The sequence below is a fragment of the Podarcis melisellensis genome (genome assembly GCF_964234715.1).
Source record: "Podarcis melisellensis genome assembly, chromosome: 17".
In the NCBI taxonomy this organism is placed as follows: domain Eukaryota; kingdom Metazoa; phylum Chordata; class Lepidosauria; order Squamata; family Lacertidae; genus Podarcis; species Podarcis melisellensis.
Window position 1 is genome coordinate 38,091,143 of NC_138534.1, and position 22,133 is coordinate 38,113,275.

At 44.7% G+C, this 22,133-nt stretch overlaps 1 protein-coding gene across 1 annotated transcript; it reads left to right on the top strand.

Annotated features, from left to right (window-relative positions):
• Nucleotides 1–1,246: 1,246 nt before the first annotated feature.
• Nucleotides 1,247–20,525, top strand: CD4 (CD4 molecule). Its single transcript, XM_081894378.1, has 10 exons — nucleotides 1,247–1,283; nucleotides 10,290–10,372; nucleotides 14,547–14,658; nucleotides 15,478–15,639; nucleotides 15,746–15,889; nucleotides 16,040–16,297; nucleotides 17,531–17,830; nucleotides 18,813–19,046; nucleotides 20,165–20,292; nucleotides 20,406–20,525. The coding sequence occupies exons 1-10, from the start codon at nucleotides 1,262–1,264 to the stop codon at nucleotides 20,508–20,510; spliced, it is 1,548 nt and encodes a 515-aa protein (XP_081750504.1). The 5' UTR covers nucleotides 1,247–1,261; the 3' UTR covers nucleotides 20,511–20,525.
• The last annotated feature ends 1,608 nt before the right edge of the window (nucleotides 20,526–22,133 follow it).

The following is a 22,133-nucleotide window of genomic DNA, read 5'->3' on the forward strand; positions in this document are numbered from 1 at the left end:
GGTTTCTCGGCCATCATAATGCGAAGAGGCATATGTGTCTGCTAGCCTAGGTCCTTCGGCTGCTGTGATGCAGGCGGGTGGTTAATCAGGGAACTGGCCACCACACACCAGCATTAAAGGAGAAACGAAACCTTTTCATGCAAAGAGATCCATTAAATGGCTTTGTAGTAACAAATGGCCTACTGTGGGGCATCTGCCTGTGCTTTTCAATCTCACGCAGTGCGGCATGAGAAAAAACTAATTAAATGGAGAAAGGCCTCATGTGATGGCAGCCAAGAGATGCATCTTGGTATCTCCATTGCATACCTGCATGTACCGCTCTGGCCTTGCCACCCTCCTGCTGGGGGCAGGAGTAGTATATTTAGCTACAAACTCTGTGGAAACAATTCAGAACGAATGTTGAATAAACAGGTCATCCGGAAGCAGGATTGATCCCACTGAGATCAGTGAAACTTACTTACTTCTGAGTGAATGTGTAGAGTAGTGGTTCTCAAGCTTTTTTCCGCGGGCCACACTTTTAAAATAAAAAATTGCTAGCAGTTTTTTTATGGATAAGAAATACATTGGAAGGATTTTCCTGTGGCTTGACGTCTGCAGGCTATTTGGATGGGTGTGGGAGTTATATGAAGATCAAAAATGTTACCGCTCTCTAGCTTTTAGGCTGCACCGGTTCTCTCATTAGGCAGAGGGAGCCAACGGCCTCAGGCGGCAGATGCTGCAGGGCAGCTGTCCTGGCTGTTTCTTCACAATCATGTATTTAATGAAATAGGCTTGAGTCAATGAAAGTACCTGTTATGTACCGAAGTTCTCACCCTGGGCCAGCAGGGGGATACTGTAGATAGTTCAGGTCCACATATGCAAATAAGGGATTGAAAGTGACGTTCAGTGATTGGATAGTTATAGAAAGTTGTTACAGTTACGTTGTACTGGAGCTCTATAGAAGCAGGCTGGCTGAACCCTTCAGTTCAGTTATGTTCTGGCCTGTGAATAAACAAGAGCTGTTTGAAGAATTGCTGTGTCACCTGATATGTTCACCCACAACTTAACAGTACCCTCCAAATGTCCTGATTTTCCAGGAGTAGTCCCGGAATGGCAGAAGCCGTCACTAGTTTCATCAGTGAAAATGTTGGAGGGGATGAACTAGGATGTCCCTATTTTAATCTGAGAAACATTGGAGGAGATGTGAAAATCTTTGCCATAATACATTTATTAGTCTTTAAGGTGCTAGCAGTTTACTCAGAAGAAAGTCCCATTTCGTTCAATGGATGTACTCCCAATCCCAAGTAAGTATTCATGGAGTGTGGGCTTAGTTTACAATCACATTTCTGGCCGTAGTATTGCTTTTGGTAGCAAAGACTTGGAGAGCTAATGTCAGTAAATATGTAAAGGTTAGGAAGATGTCAAAGAGAAAAACTTGATTGCTTCAGCATTCAAATTACAATGGAAACTTGCATATTAAAAATCAAGATCTTTATCTTATGGAAATGTATAGGGCATCAACAACAAGTTTCATTATCACTGTAATTTTTCATTATTATTTTTTTCATTTCTGTTGACTTCGTAAAGTCATCAGTACCTTAACACACTCACAATCTGTTTAACAGTCAGATAACGATGTGGGTTTTATTGGCATTAACAGATTTTCCCACAGTTCTTGGATGACTTATTTTTCCAGTGATTTTTTTTTAGGGGGGGCAGGTATTTATTTAATTACATCCCACATTTTGGCTGCAGTCCAAAAGCAGCTTGCAACATTTTTAAAATGCAATGGATATATAATAGAAACTGTAGCCTTTAAAGCTGCCTTCTTCAACCTAGAATCCTGCAGATGTTTTGAACGACAATTCCCATCAGCACATGCTGGCTGAGGCTTATGATGGGAGTTGTCCTTTGAAACATCTGGTTGGGGAAGGCAACTTTGTTGTTGTTGTTTAGTCGTTTAGTTGTGTCTGACTCTTCGTGACCCCATGGACCAGAGCACGCCAGGCACTCCTGTCTTCCACTGCCTCCCGCAGTTGGGTCAAACTCATGCTGGTAGCTTTGAGAACACTGTCCCACCATCTCATCCTCTGTCACCCCCTTCTCCTTGTGCCCTCCATCTTTCCCAGCATCAGGGTCTTTTCCAGGGAGTCTTCTCTTCTCAGGAGGTGGCCAAAGTCCTGGAGCCTCAGCTTCAGGATCTGTCCTTCCAGTGAGCACTCAGGGATGATTTCCTTCAGAATGGAGAGGTTTGATCTTCTTGCAGTCCAATTATGGTGGACAGAGCACAAAGGGAAAGAGAAATATAGGGATGCTTAAGGTCTTGCCATATTATCAGTATGAGACATTCCCACTAGACAACACATTTTTCTGAACCTCTTTCCTCCTTGTTTCTGTCGCATGTGAATTTTAATGTGGAATGGGTTGATGTGGAATGGAAACAGAGTACACACGGTGGCCAGAATTGATTTTGTTTGCTTTGGTGACTGTTGTTGGCATCTGTCTGTCTCGAAGACAATGGCATGCACTGCTGAGGGTCCTGAGCTGCTCAGCTGACTTGTGTAATAAACAAACATCTGCCCGTATTCCTCTATGGGGGACACAAGAGCCCTTATAGAGTCCTTTGTAGGTTCTCCATCGGTCAGAGAAAAGAACAGAGGCCAAGCAGAGAATATTGAGAAGCAAAGCAGCTCGTAAGCCTGGTCTTTATTGAACTGTTGCAACAGGGTGCTCCCCTAACATGCAGGAAAGGAGGAGGACCCAGAACAAAGGTGTGCCCCCCCCCTTATATAGACATTTTAAATTCCCTGCCCTGGAGCTCAAGACCACCCCTCCATACATCATACATACATCACAGAAGGGGTGTAACACAAGACCCCCCCCCACGAACATCATACCTACATCACAGAAAAGGTGGTCTACAACAGAAATCTGAGTGTGTTGTATATCTCCTGTCTGGCAGGTTACCTGTTAATGGTCACTTGATTGGATACCCTGGGGAGCCTGGCCAGTCTTCTGTAATGACAAGTACTTAGTTTTTGAGCCAGGTCACAGGCTCACCCTATTCATACACAGACATACCCTTAAGACAGGATTTGTGAAGGAGAAGACAATGGGGAGGCTTTTCCATTTTCTTTTAACCTTGCAGAGAAATATTTGAGGTCAATTTGGAAGGGACAAAATGGTTTCAGGGCTTTTTCTGTGGGGTTTCAGACATGTGGTTTATATATGCAGTTATGAACATTATATATATATATATATATATATGCAGGTTTTGGTGTCCTCGGGTGTCTTCCCGTGTAAAAGTTGGGGTGTCTAGGCGACGTTTCGACGAGGTCTCACTCGTCATCTTCAGGCTGGTGCTTTCGGCTTCTTGTTACTGGAACAGAGCAGGATCTCAGTGTTTGAGTTCCTATAAATACTGTTGAGGGGGTGTGGTGTATAGCCTCCAATGTTCTGGGCAGAGAGGAAGTTCCCAGGCTAGTGTGCCTTTTCTTCTTTTGTTCCTTAATTACTTGAGGGATATCTTGAGTGATTTCTTGAGTGATATCCTGAGTACCACTTAGGTGGGTCATTAGGTGTGGATTAGTTGCTAAAGTCTTTGTGTCTTGACCTCTTGAACTTTGTGAAGAGTTTTTCTGAGAAGATGGCTGTACTGCACTTAGTTGTGCTCTGGCTTGGCTTCGTGTATAGGGGCGAGCTGTGGTTTTGTGGCCTGTGTCAGCCAGATCTGTGTAGGGATTGCAGGGGGGTGCAGCATCCTTCCTTATATCAAGGGCACTACAGATAAAATTAGCAAAATCCTCCATAAACACAATATCAAAACAGCCTTTTGCACCAACCAAAAAATAGCCAATATCCTCAGAAACCCCAAGGATAAAATCCAGTTGGAAAACCAAGGGGTCTATGAAATACCCTGCAAAGTCTGCCCAGCCACGTACATTGGACAAACAAACAGACGAATAAATGCACGTATCGCAGAACACAAGAATGCCGTCAAAAAAGAAGAAAAAACTTCCTCTCTTTTCCAACACATGAAAGAAACAGGACACGAAATTAATTTTGCAGATTCCAAATTGCTCTTTAACATGGAACATCACCACAAGAGAATAATCATGGAAGCCATCGAGATAGAGAAACACCCTCACAACATGAACAAGCGTGACGACACATCCCGCTTGCCAGACATCTGGAAATTAGCCCTCCCCACAAAAACTGACACCAGATCCAGAGGCACACAGAACGCCATCACCAATCAACCACACCAGACCCAAACCCAGACCCTCTCCACAGATAAATTACAGACACCATCCAGTAGCCAAACCATGGTGGCACCTCCGGATGCTGCACCCCCCTGCAATCCCTACACAGATCTGGCTGACACAGGCCACAAAACCACAGCTCGCCCCTATACACGAAGCCAAGCCAGAGCACAACTAAGTGCAGTACAGCCATCTTCTCAGAAAAACTCTTCACAAAGTTCAAGAGGTCAAGACACAAAGACTTTAGCAACTAATCCACACCTAATGACCCACCTAAGTGGTACTCAGGATATCACTCAAGAAATCACTCAAGATATCCCTCAAGTAATTAAGGAACAAAAGAAGAAAAGGCACACTAGCCTGGGAACTTCCTCTCTGCCCAGAACATTGGAGGCTATACACCACACCCCCTCAACAGTATTTATAGGAACTCAAACACTGAGATCCTGCTCTGTTCCAGTAACAAGAAGCCGAAAGCACCAGCCTGAAGATGACGAGTGAGACCTCGTCGAAACGTCGCCTAGACACCCCAACTTTTACACGGGAAGACACCCGAGGACACCAAAACCTGCATTCCTGTACCCGTGAAAATCTACGAAAGCAAATATATATATATATATATGTATGTATGTATGTATGTATGTATGTGTGTGTGTGTATATATATATATATATATGCTTTCGTAGATTTTCACGGGTACAGGAATGCAGGTTTTGGTGTCCTCGGGTGTCTTCCCGTGTAAAAGTTGGGGTGTCTAGACCTCAAATTTTTTATTTCACATGACAGCCCCCACTGGCCTCACTGATGTTGTCCAATAGAAAGCAGAGCAATATAGAATCATATAATCGTAGAATCATCGAGTTGGAAGAGACCCCAAGGGCCATCTAGTCCAACCCCCTGCCAAGCAGGAAACACCATCAGAGCACTCCTGACATATGGTTGTCAAGCCTCTGCTTAAAGACCTCCAAAGAAGGAGACTCCACCACACTCCTTGGCAGCAAATTCCACTGTCGAACAGCTCTTACTGTCAGGAAGTTCTTCCTAATGTTTAGGTGGAATCTTCTTTCTTGTAGTTTGGATCCATTGCTCCGTGTCCGCTTCTCTGGAGCAGCAGAAAACAACCTTTCTCCCTCCTCTATGTGACATCCTTTTATATATTTGAACATGGCTATCATATCACCCCTTAACCTCCTCTTCTCCAGGCTAAACATGCCCAGCTTCCTTAGCTGTTCCTCATAAGGAGGACACCAGCTTGGCTGCAGGAGTTGCGGGAAGCAGGCGTATCAGGCACCATCCAACTGCCTTAGGGACTCCTCTCTGGATCTGTGTAGGGTTTACTCCTTAGCCTTTTCTTCTCCCAAAGATACCCCACAAGGCAGTGGATGATTCAGGTCAGAGTTTTCCTTTTCCTAGATGGGCTACCTTCCCAGGTTGATGAGCCCCATCTGCCTCAGGTGACTAACTAAATATTTTTTTAAAAAATAAAATAAAATAAAACACTGAACAAAATGTTCCACAATGTGGTTTTAAACTCGGACTCCAAATAATATATAATTCCTCCCCCTGCCAGTGCTTAAAGTGTGTCTATATGCATGGTATGTGCTTGGTACTTGTCTCAGTCCTTAATAATCATGTCAAGGCGGGGGGGCTACTTTTGCATCACCAAAAAAGTAAAGGAAATGGGAAACGCATCGCCAAAAAAGAAGGCAACAGATAACACAGACTTTTATAAAATTTGCATATGCTTATTTATATCGCTCACCCAACTTTATATTATATATATTTATTTATATGCATGCTCATAATAATAATCTAGTCATCAATAAGGTCAAATCCAAAGACTTCAGTAAAAGAAAAAACACTGCATGGATGGCTTATAAATTCTAAAGAGCCGGATTATTGCAGGCAAATAATAATAATATAATATAATAATAATAATAATTTATTATTTGTACCCTGCCCATCTGGCTGGGTTTCCCCAGCTACTCTGGGCGGCTTCCCACAAAGATTAAGAATGCATTAAAATGTCACACGTTAAAAACTTCCCTGAACAGGGCTGCCTTCAGATGTCTTCTAAATGTCAGGTAGTTGTTTCTTTCCTTGACGCCTGATGGGAGGGCGTTCCACAGGGTGGGCGCCACCACCGAAAAGGCCCTCTGCCTGGTTCCCTGTAGCTTTGCTTCTCGCAGTGAGGGAACTGCCAGAAGGCCCTCGGCGCTGGACCTCAGCGTCCGGGCAGAATGATGGGGGTGGAGACGCTCCTTCAGGTATACTGGACCAAGGCCGTTTAGGGCTTTCAAGGTCAGCACCAACACTTTGAATTGTGCTCGGAAACATACTGGGAGCCAAGGTAGCAAATGATTGATGATTATTGAAATCAGCCTTCCTCAACCTGTTCCCTCCCCCCCAGCTATGTTGGCTGAGGCTGATGGGAGTTGTCCTAAACCAGGTTGGCGAAGACTGATCTAGCTGAAGGGCTGCCTCACCCAACTCTGGTTTCAAGATAATGAATGCTAAGAAGGGGATCAGGAGCCTCACAGTTGTCCAACAGCAGTTAACACCTGGGCAGCAGATGAACAGGCACACACGTCACCTGTGTGCCTTGCTTAGTTCCCCCACACTGTTGAAGTCCCTGGCAGTTGCCTCTAGGTAGAAATGAAAATATCAGGAGATATGACCAAGGATTTCCCAGGCCTCATCTTATTTTGGCCGTAAGGTCTACTGGGCTCCAGGCTTCAGATTAATGTTGTGGTCTGGAAATGGCAAATACCTTGTTTTCGTCCTGGAGGGTGGTGTGGAAGAAACAGAAATCCACAGAAAGAGCCCCGCAAGCAGAGCCTCTTATCATTTCTCAGCAGGTTCCTGAACAAAAACCTCAGCCGCAAACAAGAGCAGAGCAAGAGGAAAACCACAAGGCCATGGGGGCGGGAGGAGACAAACAGAGGAAGGGTTGTGCATGAGCACACAAACACATGACAAAAGACCTTGTTTATGTAACCCCTGCACACACAAAGAGCGGTGAAGAGTCCTGTATTGTATTTCTCCACAAAATCAAAAGCAGGTTGCATACCTGCGGCTTTATAGGTCATGCTTTGCCTTCCCTGCTTAGGAGAGAGGAACACAGCATAGAGCCTTGTCCCTGCTGTCAGTGGTATACCAAGCAACCCCGTGGAAATTGCTCTTCTCCTCTGCAGGTGTTGTTGCGTGTGGAGGTCCCCACGCCACCCCTCAAATAATTCACAAATCACACATAATTTTAGTTTAAGGTTTTTGGCACTATTTTGGCCACAACTTTATTAAAATACATAATCTGTGAGTGGTTGCTTAGGCAATGGTTATGACTATCTGTCCTCCCGCCTGGGACAGAACTGACTTTCCGAACTCCCTCGGAAGCCAGTGAAGGGAAAGACAATGTTGGGGATCAGTTGAGCTGAGCGTCAGTCCCTCACCGCTCACCCAACCAGCTCCCCAAGGCTTGCCGGCCCTGGTCCCATTTCAGGGATTGGACAAAATCGTGGCAAGCCCCAGGATTCCTTTAACGGAATTCTCTTCCAGCACCATTGGAGGGGCAGGCACAGCCTATCCTGACCCCTCCACCACCAATTTTTATAACCAATGCCTAACCGCAACCTTACAAGTTGTGACGTATTGCTAAGTAGTAGGCAAAAAACAAGTGGCATCCGCCAATCAACCAAATGGATAAAATTCCTACTAGGCCCCTGCCCCAATGGCAGACAACCCCATGACAGGCACAGCAACGTCAACCGGATCACAGGGCGGGCAGGCGGGTGATCCAATGCACTCTGCGAAAGAGAAAGCAAAAGCAGAGTGCCCCCAATATTTATAGCCTTTGGTCCCACCCACCCAATTGGAAACATGCAATTTGCCCTAGCAACCCAGTCAGCCAATCGTTGCTTCAGGCAATAACCATTAACCTGCCTGGCAACAGAGGGCTGGCCTGGCGGCCCACACCGCAACACGTGCTCTCATTTTAGGGAGAACACGCTTTGTATGAAACAGGCTCTGAAGAAGCTATACAGCCTGTCCTGTCATTCCAGCTTCAGTTTCATCAGTGCCCAACACCACCTTGGATTTAACCTCAGTGCCCGTGTGGCTTCTGAAAGTTCAGTGCCACCAACTATATGTGCCAAACTAGCCGCCAAGTGAGCTTCTAAATAACTTTACAAGTATAAGATCCCAGCACACACACAGGCATTCTGCATCGGTCTCAGCGGAGCCTAAGCTCTGGCAAAGAGGCATGGAAAGGACTGTTCCTCTACTCCACCCAGTGGTACTATTAATCCCAGTTCCTCTCTTGGACCCTTCACTAGCCCCACTGCTTAGTCAAGGTTGATGACCTTGATGCCAGTGCTGCTGTCTCAACCAGAGTCTGGGCTCCAGAGGATTTTTTATCTTGGTTTCATATGCCTTTCATTTAGTGTTCATTTGCAACCTTACAAATTACTATGCTGGATAGATTCTGGGTTCCGTGTTGGAGGGAGATAACTTGCGATGGTAGGCTTGACTTCTCCTAAAACTCAGGAGAAGTTGGAGGAGACTCTTGAGAGTCCCATGGACTGCAAGAAGATCAAACCTATCCATTCTTAAGGAAATCAGCCCTGAGTGCTCACTGGAAGGACAGATCCTGAAGCTGAGGCTCCAAGACTTTGGCCACCTCAGGAGAAGAGAAGACTCCCTGGAAAAGACCCTGATGTTGGGAAAGATGGAGGGCACAAGGAGAAGGGGATGACAGAGGACGAGATGGATGGATAGTGTTCTCGAAGCTACCAGCATGAGTTTGACCAAACTGTGGGAGGCAGTGGAAGACAGGAGTGCCGGCGTGCTCTGGTCCAGGGGGTCACGAAGAGTCAGACACGACTAAACGACTAAACAACAACAACAAAACTCAGGATGTTTCTCCTGTCAGGAAGGCACACCAAGATATATGCCCCTTTTGTCCTTTTATATCAAATACTATCCTTAGGATTCAGGACAAAAAAATACATTAATTCGTTTAGATTAACAGACAGGTGGGATTTCTCTGTCTCTCATTCACACACACACGTACATGTACACTGGATACTCTTTAGTGAGTTCACCTTTCTGATTTGTCTAGACAGGATACCCCTACCTCAACCACTAGATAGGCTTGGCAGTATCAATTTGGCAGTAACCTTTGTCATTTTCTTTGTGACATTGTTGACCCCACCTTAGCATCCTACACTGTCAATGTTGGCTTCATCACAACCATCCACCATATTGTGGCCACCTCTGGCAGTTTCTCCAACTGTGGTCCCAGTTAATATATGCTATGACTGCAGCATCAGTACTACTGCATGTGCTGTCACATCTACCTGATGCAACCTCTTGCAACCACTTCACCATGGTAGCTCCTCCAGAGACCACAGCTCAGCTTCTCAGCATTCACCTTCTTTACATGAATCTGCCTTGTGTTCCGAGGGAGCCACTAAATTCTTTGACTGTGACCAGTGTATTGTATATGCGACCCAAAACCAATCACTCTACCAGAGCATTTAAAGCGTTACTCAGAGAACATCCTTCAGGTAGCATAGGCTCTGAGCCAAAACTGCAACAAGACTCTCCTGTGATCCACTGACCTGTGTTCCAGTTTGTTTCAGCAAAAACAGCAGTACCATTAGCCTTGATTATGCTCCCAGTTCTCATGGAGGGAACTAGACAGCTTTGAGATAAACTCTTGTACCTCCTTTCCATTACAGTGGTACCTCGGGTTACAGACACTTCAGCTTACAGACGCTTCAGGTTACAGACTCCTCTAACCCAGAAATAGTTCCTCAGGTTAAGAACTTTGCTTCAGGATGAGAACAGAAATCGTGCTCAGGCGGCGCGGCGGCAACTGGAGGCCCCATTAGCTAAAGTGGTGCTTCAGGTTAAGAACAGTTTCAGGTTAAGAACGGACCTCCGGAACGAATTAAGTACTTAACCTGAGGTACCACTGTATTTTGATTTGACAAGAGCCGTGTTGGATGATACCAAAGGCCCATCTGGTCCAACATCCTCTTCTCACAGTGGTCAACAACATGCTGATGGGAAGCCCGCAAACTGGACCTGAGTGCAACAGCGCTCTTCCCACTTGTGCTTCGCAACAACAGGTATTCAGAGGCTTACTGCTATTTTTGTTTGTTTGTGGTCGCCCCAGCCACACTGGACAGCTTCCAACAAGTTAAAAACATTAAGCACAGTAAAAAATCAAACATTAAAAACTTCCCTATACAGGGATGCCTTCAGATGTCTTCTAAAAGTTGTGTAGTTCTTTATCTCCTTAACATCTGGCGGGAGGGCGTTCTGCAGGACTGGTGCAACTACCAAGAAGGTCCTCTGCGTGGTTCCCTGTAATCTCACTTCTTGCAGTGAGGGAACCGCCAGAAGGCCCTCGGAGCTGAACATCAGTGTCCAGGCTGAACGATGGGGGTGGAGGTGTACAGGGCCGAGGCCATTTAGGGCTTTAAAGGTCAGCCCCAACCCTTTGAATTGTGTTTGGAAATGTGCTTCCAACAATGGGGACAGAACATATCCAGCGTGGCTAGTAGCCTTTGATAGTCTTATCCTCCAGAAATTTGTCTAATCCTCTTATAAAGCTGCCCACATTGAAAGCTATTATTGACTCTTCTGAGTGTGAATTCCATAGTTTAACATGCTGTATATAGAAGTACTGTCATACCTCGGGATAAATATGCTTCAGGATAAGTATTTTTGGGTTGTGCTTTGCGGCAACTCAGAAGTAATAGAGCATATTACTTCCAGGTTTCGCCGCTCGCGCATGTGCAGACAGTCAAAATGATGTCACATGCATGCATGGAAGCGGCAAAACGCGACACGCGCACGGACAGACGCACTGTCGCATCTTACATTCTATCCAGGATGTGAACGGGGCTCCGGAACGGATCCCGTTTGCATCCCAAGGTACCACTCAGGTTAAGAACTTAATTCATTCTGGAGGCCCATTCTTAACTTGAAACTCTTCTTAACCTGAAGCACCACTTTAGCTAATGGGGCCTCCTGCTGCTGCTGTGCCGCCGCTGCACGATTTCTGTTCTCATCCTGAAGCAAAGTTCTTAACCTGAGGTACTATTTCTGGGTTAGAGGAGTCTGTAACCTGAAGCGTATGTAACCTGAAGCATCTGTAACGCGAGGTACCACTGTACTCCCTTTTCTCTGTCCAGAAACTTCCAACATCCAGCTTCATTAGATGGTGATAGTATTATGGGGGAGGGAAAAAACACTTTTCTCTATTCCCCTTCTGCACCTGTGCATAATCTCTTGCCATGTCCTCTACCTATTTTCTAAACTAAAAATCTCCTTATGTGGCAGCATTTCCTCATAGGGGGGAAAATACACACAAAATACATGTGACTTTCTTTCTCAGCACCGTAACTCCCTTGCTATCAGTCATGTTTTATTCCTCGCCCATGCTGGTTTCTCACATATTGAACTTTCAAAATTGTGCATAGCTAGATTAATACTTCCTCTGGGGAAATGTGCCAAACTTTAATGCTATACTCAAGGAAATTCAAAAGAAGCTTTTAAAAGCTAACCTTCACCTTTCAAAGAGACTGTTGGCACAGCCTGCCATGCAGCAGAGTATGACTCAAAGGCAGTTTTACTATCTGGACAAAGGATGAAGGGCAGGAAGACCTATTCTAAATTTTCAGGATGATAAGTTATTTATCCAACTAAGGAAGTTTCGGGTGGTCTGTCTTGCTGAGATCTTAACACTCATCAGCAATTCAACATGATTGAGCTCTGTGACTTCAAGGTTGCATAGTTTCCTATTACTGCACTGACATAAAGGTAAAGGGACCCTTGACCATTAGGTCCAGTCGTGACCAACTCTGGGGTTGCGGCACTTATCTCGCTTTATTGGCCAAGGGAGCCGGCGTACAGCTTCCGGGTCTTGTGGCCAGCATGACTAAGCCGCTTCTGGCAATCCAGAGCAACGCACGGAAACACCGTTTACCTTCCCGCCGGAGCGGTGCCTATTTATCTACTTGCATTTTAACGTGCTTTTGAACTGCTAGTTGGCAGGAGCAGGGACCCAGCAACAGGAGCTCACGATTTCTGTTCTCATCCTGAGGTAAAGTTCTTAACCCAAGGTACTGTTTGGAACCTTAGGTACCATTGTATCTGCTTTAAAGTAACGCAAGTACTGTGGTACCTTGGGTTACATACGCTTCAGGTTACAGACTCCACTAACCCAGAAATAGTACCTCAGGTTAAGAACGTTGCTTCAGGATGAGAACAGAAATCGTGCTCCGGCGGCAGCAGGAGGCTCCATTAGCTAAAGTGGTGCTTCAGGTTAAGAACGGTTTCAGGTTAAGAACGGACCTCCGAAACGAATTAAGTACTTAACCCGAGGTACCACTGTAGTGCCAAATCAGAAATTTAAAAAGCAAGTTAAAAGTTAGTTTTCTCTCTTTTTTTTAGATGAAGCAGAGGAGGTTGTTCGTGGAATTTAATTTATTTGTCAGATAGCTCAGTGGGTAGAGCATGAGACTCTTAATCTCAGGGTTGTGAATTCGAGCCACATGTTGGGTCAATGATTCCTGTATTGCAGGGGGGGGGGCTAGATGACCCTCGGTCCCTTCCAACTCTACATTTTTATTATTCAATGACTCCAGCTCAGGGGAGTGCTTTCCTCCGCTCAATGTCACCTGCTACAGATTGCAGACAACCAGCTCACCATGTGGCACCAATGCTAAAGATTTCTCTAAATATTTTTGCCTAGGTATTACATATACAGTTTACCATATAACATATTGTGTTGCTGCATATGCAAAAGTGCTGATCTCTAGGGATTTTCTTAAATCTCCCTTCCAGAAAATTAGATTTCATAGTCTGAAAATACAGGGCTGTAAGTGCTCGGCAAAGAAAAAGAAGTTAGCTCTGCTAAGTATTTCTTTTCCCCATGGTATGATTTTAAGGTGGGGAATGTATTGGAACAACTGGATAAAGTAATGGCATCCAGGTCCTCTTCCGAAAGCAGATTTTAGAGCTACGCTTTAATATTGCAGTGGTTAAGTTGGATTTTGGCAGCAAAAAGGCCTCTGGATCAGGTCCACATTTTCTCAGTAATAATTTACTATTAGCTTATCGAGGAGTTTTGGGAGGATGAGCAAGATTGTTCCACTATACACAATCTGATCAGTTCATTTCCTGAGTATCTTGGTTTTTAAAAATAAGACAAAATAGGCCTCAATATGAAATATGGCAGCAAGGCAACAGAGTCTCACAACCATCGCTTCTCGGCCTTTTGGCTAAGATCAAGTGTAGTATCAGAGTCTCACAACCATTCCTAGCATCTGTGGTCCAGTGAAGCGTAGGGATGATAATTTAGAACAATGAGGAGCAAAAAAGGGGTCCCATTAGAACCGTGAACAAATTTCATACATTTAAAGATTCCATTCATATTTATTTCACTATCAAAAATCAAAATTACCCAAATGGGATTAATAATAATAATAATTTATACCCCACCCATCTGTCTGAGTTCCCCCAGCCACTCTGGGCATCTCCCAATCAAGTGTTAAAAACAATACCACATTAAATATTAAAAACTTCCCTAAATAGGGCTGTCTTCAGATGTCTTATTTCCTTGACATCTGATGGGAGGGCGTTCCACAGGGCGGGCGCCACTACCGAGAAGGCCCTCTGTCTCGTTTCACTATTTGGAATGGGTTTATTAATTACATGTGGGTAATTCGGGGTCCCCCCCAATAATGAAATAAATATGAAAATTATATTTAAATTATAATTTATTCTGTTGGCGGCAGCAAATCTTGCACCTCCACCACAATCTTGCAGCTGGTGTTGGGACACCAGTTGCACCACCCTAGTTACTTTGCTGAACAGATATCAGCGGCAGACATCACCCATAATGACTACCTGATAGAGAGGACCAGCTTCCAAATGACTAACTACACACCAGGCCATATTATCAATCAGTTGACTTTTTTCTGTCTATATATTATGTATGATATATTCAGGGAAGAAACCACTGCTGACTTCACTGATACAATCAGGAGAGCCAGTGTGGTGTAGTGGTTAAGAGCGGTAGACTCGTAATCTGGTGAACCGGGTTCGCTTCCCCGCTCCTCCACCTGCAGCTGCTGGGTGACCTTGGACCAGTCACACTTCTCTGAAGTCTCTCAGCCCCACTCACCTCACAGAGTGTTTGTTGTGGGGGAGGAAGGGAAAGGAGAATGTTAGCCGCTTTGGGACTCATTAGGGGATATCAAATCCAAACTCTTCTTCTTTTTCTACTACAAGATTTCTGACCTTTCCCTGCTAGGATCCCTTAGACAGAGGACTGAGTCTGCAGTACGCAAAGCTCTACCGATGGATATGATCTTGAGATGCATTCTTGTTTCCTTTGTCCTGGGTAAGTTCTCTTCAGCAGGCACACATAGTGCCAGAGTCACCAAGACAGATGTTTTGCTTTGGCTAGAAATATAATGAAAGCTGAAAAAGCAAAGCGAGCTAGCTGTGTTGGTCCACATAGGAACCATTTCCATATGACCCATTTCCCCCCTTGCCATGGCCCATACTGTGTTCTTATTGTTGCTGTACACTGTTACTACAAAAAAGACCTGCACACCCTTTTACTATATTGCACTGGATTGCTGGAATCAATATCTGCTGCTCACAGAAGGCTGCCTTCTCTTGGTAACAAATGGGGGGGGGGGGCGCGGCAAAAATAGCAGAGATTTTCAGGAACAGATTTAGTAGTTGTTGTGGTTCCAGAGACTTGGGGTGACCCATATGGTTGACAGTCGTTGATCTACTGTAACGCTGACTCAAAAGCAAGTTTTCATGCTGGCCGCAAATCTGGTCAATCCTTTGGTTTAAAACTAGACGTAAGAGCTCCTGCAGAAATTAGAATTACTGTGGCAGTCCTTTGTACTCCTATTTATTCTGGGGGTTGATCAAATTCTCAGTATTAAATCCAAATTGATGCATTTTCCAGTGACACTTGAGTGACATAAAGAAACACTTAAATAAAAGATATTAAGAAAAAGAGAACATAAATGCAAGCATATACGAAAATGAAGGTACTATAAAGTCCAAAGATGGTGTTCAGATTGTAAGCTTTGGGCCGGGAAACCCCAGAATTCAGCGTGGAGGGGAGAATTCTGTTGACCTGTTTTTGTTTTCCCATGTGGTTTTGTTTTTGTGTTCTTTGAGCCTGTGTGTCTTTCAGGTGTGATGTTTCATGTGAGTGAAGAGCATTACATAGATGCTACTTATGGGCAAGAAGTTACCCTTCCTTGCCGAGTTGATATAGTTAACCCAAGTGTTCCAGTGATCTGGAAATATAAATCAGAAGAAATAATTAAATATCAGCGTGGACATCTTTTAAAAGGTAAAAATCCAGTTGTACCATTCATTATGCATTTAAAAGAGGGAAGGCAGAACCGTTGTTCTCTGATGAAAAGCTTTAACTCTCTGTGACTCCACTTCTTTCAAAGGTTCCTCCTCCTCATCAGCAACATACTCATTAAAGAATGCAGATAAAGGGGATTACTCTTTAACTATGAGAAATGGAAAGGAAGGACAGTATACATGTGAAGCACATGGGGAAATAAAAACTACTAATCTTAACTTGTGGAGCGGTGAGTGATGTGATATGGAGAAAGAAGAAAAGTTAAATGTCAACTCCTTTTCCCCTGTCCCATCTTCCTGCACTTCCTTGGGGGAGAAGGACAAGGAAGAGCCCTAGGTAAAAACAATTAACCTAATAAGGCTTTCTCCCACCTTCATAGTAAAAGGACCTTCAGATGAATACCTCCTGGAGGGTGACAGTACACAACTGGAACTGTCTTCCTTGGACACGTCTACCCAGGTTGAGTGGTTTGGCCCCAACAAGTCAAAAATAACGAATAAAAAAGCACGATGGACTCTACAAAATAAAGATCGGAGGCTGCAGATAAAGGACCTTAAAGCTCAGGAGGACCAAGGGACCTGGGAATGTTTCATTCGTCGTAGTGGGCTTCGCATCACCCATGATGTCAAAGTGATAGGTAGGAAAAATCACTGACCTCGTCGGTTCTTTTCCTTGCAGAAGAACCAACAACAACAACTACCGTATTTTTGGCTCTACAAGGCTCACTTTTTCCCTCCTAAAAAGTAAGGGGAAATGTGTTTGTGTCTTATGGAGCGAATGCAGGCTGCGCAGCTATCCCAGAAGCCAGAACAGCAAGAGGGATTGCTGCTTCCACTGCGCAGCGATCCCTCTTGCTGTTCTGGCTTCTGAGATTCAGAATATTTTTTTTCTTGTTTTCCTCCTCCAAAACTATGTGCGTCTTGTGGTCTGGTGTGTCTTATAGAGCGAAAAATACGTTATATTAATGTTACGTGGAGGAGAAAGCGGGAGGAGCGTGCCCCACCCCTATCCCATTTGTTTCCTTCCACAAGTTGGAAGGCGGCCATCTGCAGCAGGGAGCCTACGTGAGCAGAAAAGCAGGATTATAAAATGCACCAGTAGCCTACCCTAAAAACAAAACCTGCTTCCCTACTGCAGACAGTCACCATCCAACTCACAGTGATGGGGACAGCCTGAAGAGGTCTTATGCATCATGGTTAATTCTGCTAAGTTGTACAACATTATAAAGGGAAGTGTAAAAGATATTGTAGTGACTGTGTGACGCTTCCAGGCCGTCCGAGTTAAAGGCTGGAATCGCCATCATTTGTTCAGTCACTTATTTTTATGGATAATCTGGAGGACATTGTTGCCAGATCATTTTTTGTGCGCACCCCACTTCTTCTCTTTCGACAGTTTTTTTTGCAATAAAACTCAGTTGCATAACCTCTCTTTCCGCTGTGGACAAGTAAAAAGTTTTGAAGGCCTTTCAGGAAACTTGTAGCTTTAATGGAAAATTGGTCCTGCAAGTTCCTTGCTTCTTGTTGACTGATTAATACTGGTTGGGGGGTTGAGCAGCACTTTCATTGTCCCTTGAATAGTCTTTCTTAATGACCCCAGTGCCAGTTTCTGTTACCATCTGGCCCCCTTGCCTTTAAATGGTGCATTTGCCAAACTTTGGAGAAGAGATCTTTGAGTACTTGATGGTGATGATGCAGCCCCTTTTTCATTTTCATAGCTTTTTCTTTGCAGAGTCTACTTCATTTAGGGAACCCAGAAATAGGTACACAAGTAAGGCCTTTCTAGAATTCTATAGGGGGAAGAGAGTTTCTCCCTACTCTTTACTGAGGAAAATGGAAATTATTTATTCCTGTTTTTTCTGTCTTAAAATCAGGTTTTGCTAATTCACTGGATGAAGATACGAGGTATGCAGCTGTTAATAGCACAGTTGTCCTTTCATGTGAATTGAACATTGACTTCCAAGATATTCCAAAGAACATCCTAAGAAACCCAATTTTGAGATGGACGAAGGATAACAAGACCATTGTGGAGGCTGACTTAAACAATTTCAACAGTTCCCTACTTCAGCAAACGATAGACAAGGTCCAGTCTGAGCATGCTGGAGAGTATAAGTGCAGTTTTGCATTTACACGGAGGAAATTGAGTAAGACCACCCGCTTGGTAGTGATGAAAGGTAAGAATAAGTCTCGATCACTTTGTGTTATGGTGTAAACAAGGACCATAACACACTTGCAAAAACTATCACATCTAGACCTGGTGAAACTTCTGGTTGAAAAACAGAAACAATTCCCAGGAACTCCTAAAACTTTGGGCAAAAATAGACGTGAGATCAAAACAAACAAAAACTCTGAAGCAATTAAAGGGTGCTTTGATTTGGATCGGAATAACGGCACTGGGAGAGAGGGTGTTTTGATGGTTTGGTCAGCCCAGCCCAAGACAGTTTGCTGCCTGATTGGTTTGGTGCTGTTTTGTGCTGCAGACCCCGCCTTCCCTGCCACCCCACCCCCCAAGTGAGTAATTGACACTCAAACCGGGGTCACAAGTAAAGGGTCAGAAACACAACCTCATCTGGTTGACTGCAAACCAGTGCAAAAGTAGAGTGCTGCTTTGGTACCATTTTGTGCCACACTTAAAAGTGCCTCCGCTTGTGTGTTTGGAGGGTGGCAAAAGGACCCAGGACCATATGCCAAACCAGGATATAAGCCGGTGCCCAAAATATGGACAGTGTACACTGACAGTGGAATTTGCTGCCAAGGAGTGTGGTGGAGTCTCCTTCTTTGGAGGTCTTTAAGCAGAGGCTTGACAACCATATGTCAGGAGTGCTCTGATGGGGTTTCCTGCTTGGCAGGGGGTTGGACTCGATGGCCCTTGTGGTCTCTCCCAACTCTATGATTCTATGACTTCCTCTGCATTGTGGCCCTCTCAATAAAGCCGATGGAGCTGTAGCACCTCAAGTCTGTGTGTCGATCCACATGTTTTTGCCTTTCCATTGGGAGGAAGCCTTTCTTGTGAGTCAGGCAGCCTAGAACCTTAGATCATCAGATGAATGTGTCTCTTGTAGCAGTGAGCAGCTCCAGCATGGAGGCTTGGCATTCTCTCCTGAGCTTTGTGGAAACGGGACCCCCGTGAACGTTCCTTTCTTGTCTTCCCTGCAGTTTCTGCTGACCGCCCTAGACTGGATTCCAAAGAAAATGTGAGCCTCTGCTGTCATGTCTCTGCTCCTGATCTTTCTATGGCTCAGCTGTGCTGGAATAATAGGCATGACTCGCCCAAATGTGAAACTCACCTTCCAGAGGGCAAATTTTGTTATGAGACCAGAAGTGCAGGGGAGTGGAAGTGCAGCCTCATGGTGCAGGGCGAAGAGAAGCTCAGTATGATCTACTTTGTGGGTATGTTGCGTGTCAAGACCCCGCAGCCACCCCCTCGTTGGAAATAACTCACGCAAGGACACAAATATTAGGTTTATGTTATTGGGCAAATTTTGGCCACAACTTTCTTGAAATTACAGAATGTGAGCAGTATTGGCTTAGGCATTGATTGGACCTGACTGTATCTGACTCCTGCCCATTGTGCAGGAAGTCCAGTAAGGATAAGCCACCAGTAGGGAGAGCCCTGTCGATGCAAACCAACTCAAGCTCCCCGTGGTGTTCCCATCGGGGTCATGTCAAGGCCCTAGCCCCCAGCCGGGCTTCAGACTAGATCAACACCCCCGGATTCCTTTAACGGAATACCCTTAAGCATGGAGGGACAGGTGATGGCCACACCTCCCCTCCCCCACACAAGGTCAAACAGTGCCTAACCATAACCCTAACAAAGTTGTGGCGATTGCTACGAGGTAGGCGAAAACCAAGCGGCCAGTGCCAATTTGCCAAGTGGAAAAGTTCCTACCAGGCCCCTCGGACAACCAAGGCGACCAACCAAAGTCCATAGCAAGGTCATTGGCTAACCTGCAAAATAGGGAGGGAGGGCGGGTGATTGAGGAAGCGAGCCTAAGAAGAAGTCCTCTGGCTCGCTCCTCTGTTTAAACGGCTCCGGCCACGCCCCCTGGCCAGCGGATTGGCTGGCCGGGCTCTGACGCGGCCGGGATCCCCCAGGCAACAGGGAACAAAATCCCCTGCCCCCGGTGGGGAGTGGGTGGCCATGCAGTCCACCACAACTCCTCCCCACTGGGAAGTGGAGCGGATTTCCAGAAGTGGTAGCCATGGCAGCCCATTGCAGCAAAAACCACAAGGTCTTTTCACTTGAATGATGTAATACATTTAGAATGGCATTTGTTTTCGTGGGCCAAAGCATACATCATCAGATGCATGTGGCTTTGGTAATTTTCAGCACAGTGAGTTTTTCTCATGGTAGACCCAATGAAATGGATGAAGTTGGGTCCATTGATTTCTACTCTGGGCAAAACTTTGTTGACTACCACCCTGTATCATTTGTTTCCATCCTATATTATTTATTTCCATTTCATATGTGTATCCTCCTCTCATCTCAACTCTCCTTTTTGCCACAGATGAGGCCTCAACTGTGTCCAATTCATTCCCACTGACTTACATAGCCATTGGAGCTGGTGTGATGTTGCTGCTGTTGATCATCATAGGAGTGTGTGTGTTCAGTTGCAAAACTGTTAAACAGAAAAGGGTGAGTGGATATGTGCTTATAAATGGAAAGGGGAGGGAGGAAATACTTGTACATACAGAAGTCTGTGGAAAAGAACTTGGAAGAACATAAAACTCTGCTTTATTTTTTGGCAGCAAAGAGCAAGGAGGATGGCTCAGGCCAGGCAGCACCTGCTGGAAAAGAAGACTTGTCAGTGTCATAAGTACGTACCAGAGCACTCAGCAGACACCCTGCATTGACTTAAAGGAGGACCCTTTGTCACTTATTTTTCCAAGTCTTCCTCAGGGAAAGGGGACTAGGAGTCAACAAGACCAGCTGATGACACTTGTTATCATTCTCTACCAAGAGACAGGACAGATTAAAGAGAACAGGGTTATTTCTCTTTTAATACCACCTTTAGCGGTTTCGTTTTGCAGTAATGGACCAAAATGAAAATAGCCCCAAAAATGATAAACAAGTTCTCAGCATCACCGGTTAAAATTTGTCCTTTACCGCATTAATCAACTGAAGTTCTACTTGAATAGTCTACCAGTTAAACCAAGGAAAGCTTGCAGGAACATGAGAATAAGGGCTTGACCACATGTGAGCATTATTTAGCTGTATATCCACTTTCCCCCTCATTCAAATTACACTGGAATATTCCATACCCAGACAAAGTTGGATTTGCATATGAGGAGCAACTTCCGCCTCTCCTGTTCATTCCAGTGGCATCTCCTTTTGGGGTCTGTGTCTGCCTTCTAATTTGTTAAATCTACTCTCATGATTAAGTACCAATAGGGCATGTTCACAGATATCTGTGCAATATCTGGTGTATTTTCTTCTTTTTTTGATATCTTGGTTTTGCACAAAACTAGAAAAAGGTTCAAGCAAACCACCTTAAAAATTTGACCTGATTTCTTTGACTTTTCTGGTTTGGTGCAAATCCTAGGGATCAAAACAGTGAAAAAACGGTATGCTCCTCTATGTGTGTAGCAAGGATTTTTGTTAGGAAGGGCAGACTTTTTGGTGGGGGGAGGCAGAACCTAAGATTTGTATTGATTTTTAGTGATGTGGGAAGCAGCTCCCCCCCCCCGGCTATCCCCATGTGTTCCCCCTTTCAGGAGTGCTAGAAATAGTTGGGAGCACAGCCATAAAAGAAATGGAAGCAATTGTAGATTTTCAGCACACTTCAGATTAATTTGCAATATCTAGTGTAGAATTTTTTTATGTGGTTTGCTTATGCATTTTTCTGGTTTTGTGCAAATCTGGAGGCTCAAAGGGGGGAGAATATAGTTCAGAAGAGTGCTGCAAATAGTTACAAGCATGCTCAGAAAAGAAATGAAAGCACCGAGAAAAGTAGTGCACATGGAAAGGGGATCAGCAGAAAGTGGCAAGTGATCCACCCACACCAAAACACCAAAACAAAATTGTCTGTGACCCCAGCTGGAGTGGTTTAGAGCCCAATTTTCCCTAATTTATCAGATTATCCATGTATAAGAGAAATCTGAATTTACAAGGGGCAAGCATCAAATCTGGTGTTATTTCAGAGTAAGATTATGTGAGCTACACAGATTAAATGGGAAGGCAAACAGCTGCAAAAGCACAGTGAACTCCAGTGTGGACAAGCCTTTAGTCACTTGTGTCCACATACAATTAGAAGACAATGCAAGGCACTTCCATCAGAGGCTAGGTGATCAACTACTCTTCAGCAATTCACTTTTACTCTTTTTTGAACTGCATTGTACAAATTGTGCACCTCACATTGCAAAACCAAGTGCATTTACCGTATCCACATGAAATCTCAACCAAATGTGTCTCCCCATTTCCCCAGTCTTAACAGCATGCTATGTTTTTTTCCTGCTATATCCTGGTGTAAATCTCAG

Excerpts from the sequence above, each read along its gene's own strand:
- CD4 (XM_081894378.1), top strand. The coding sequence starts at position 1,262 with ATGGATGTACTCCCAATCCCAA. Across the intron at positions 15,640-15,745 it reads GCGTGGACATCTTTTAAAAG|GTTCCTCCTCCTCATCAGCA; the intron begins GTAAAAATCCAG and ends CTTCTTTCAAAG. Across the intron at positions 20,293-20,405 it reads AAACTGTTAAACAGAAAAGG|CAAAGAGCAAGGAGGATGGC; the intron begins GTGAGTGGATAT and ends ATTTTTTGGCAG.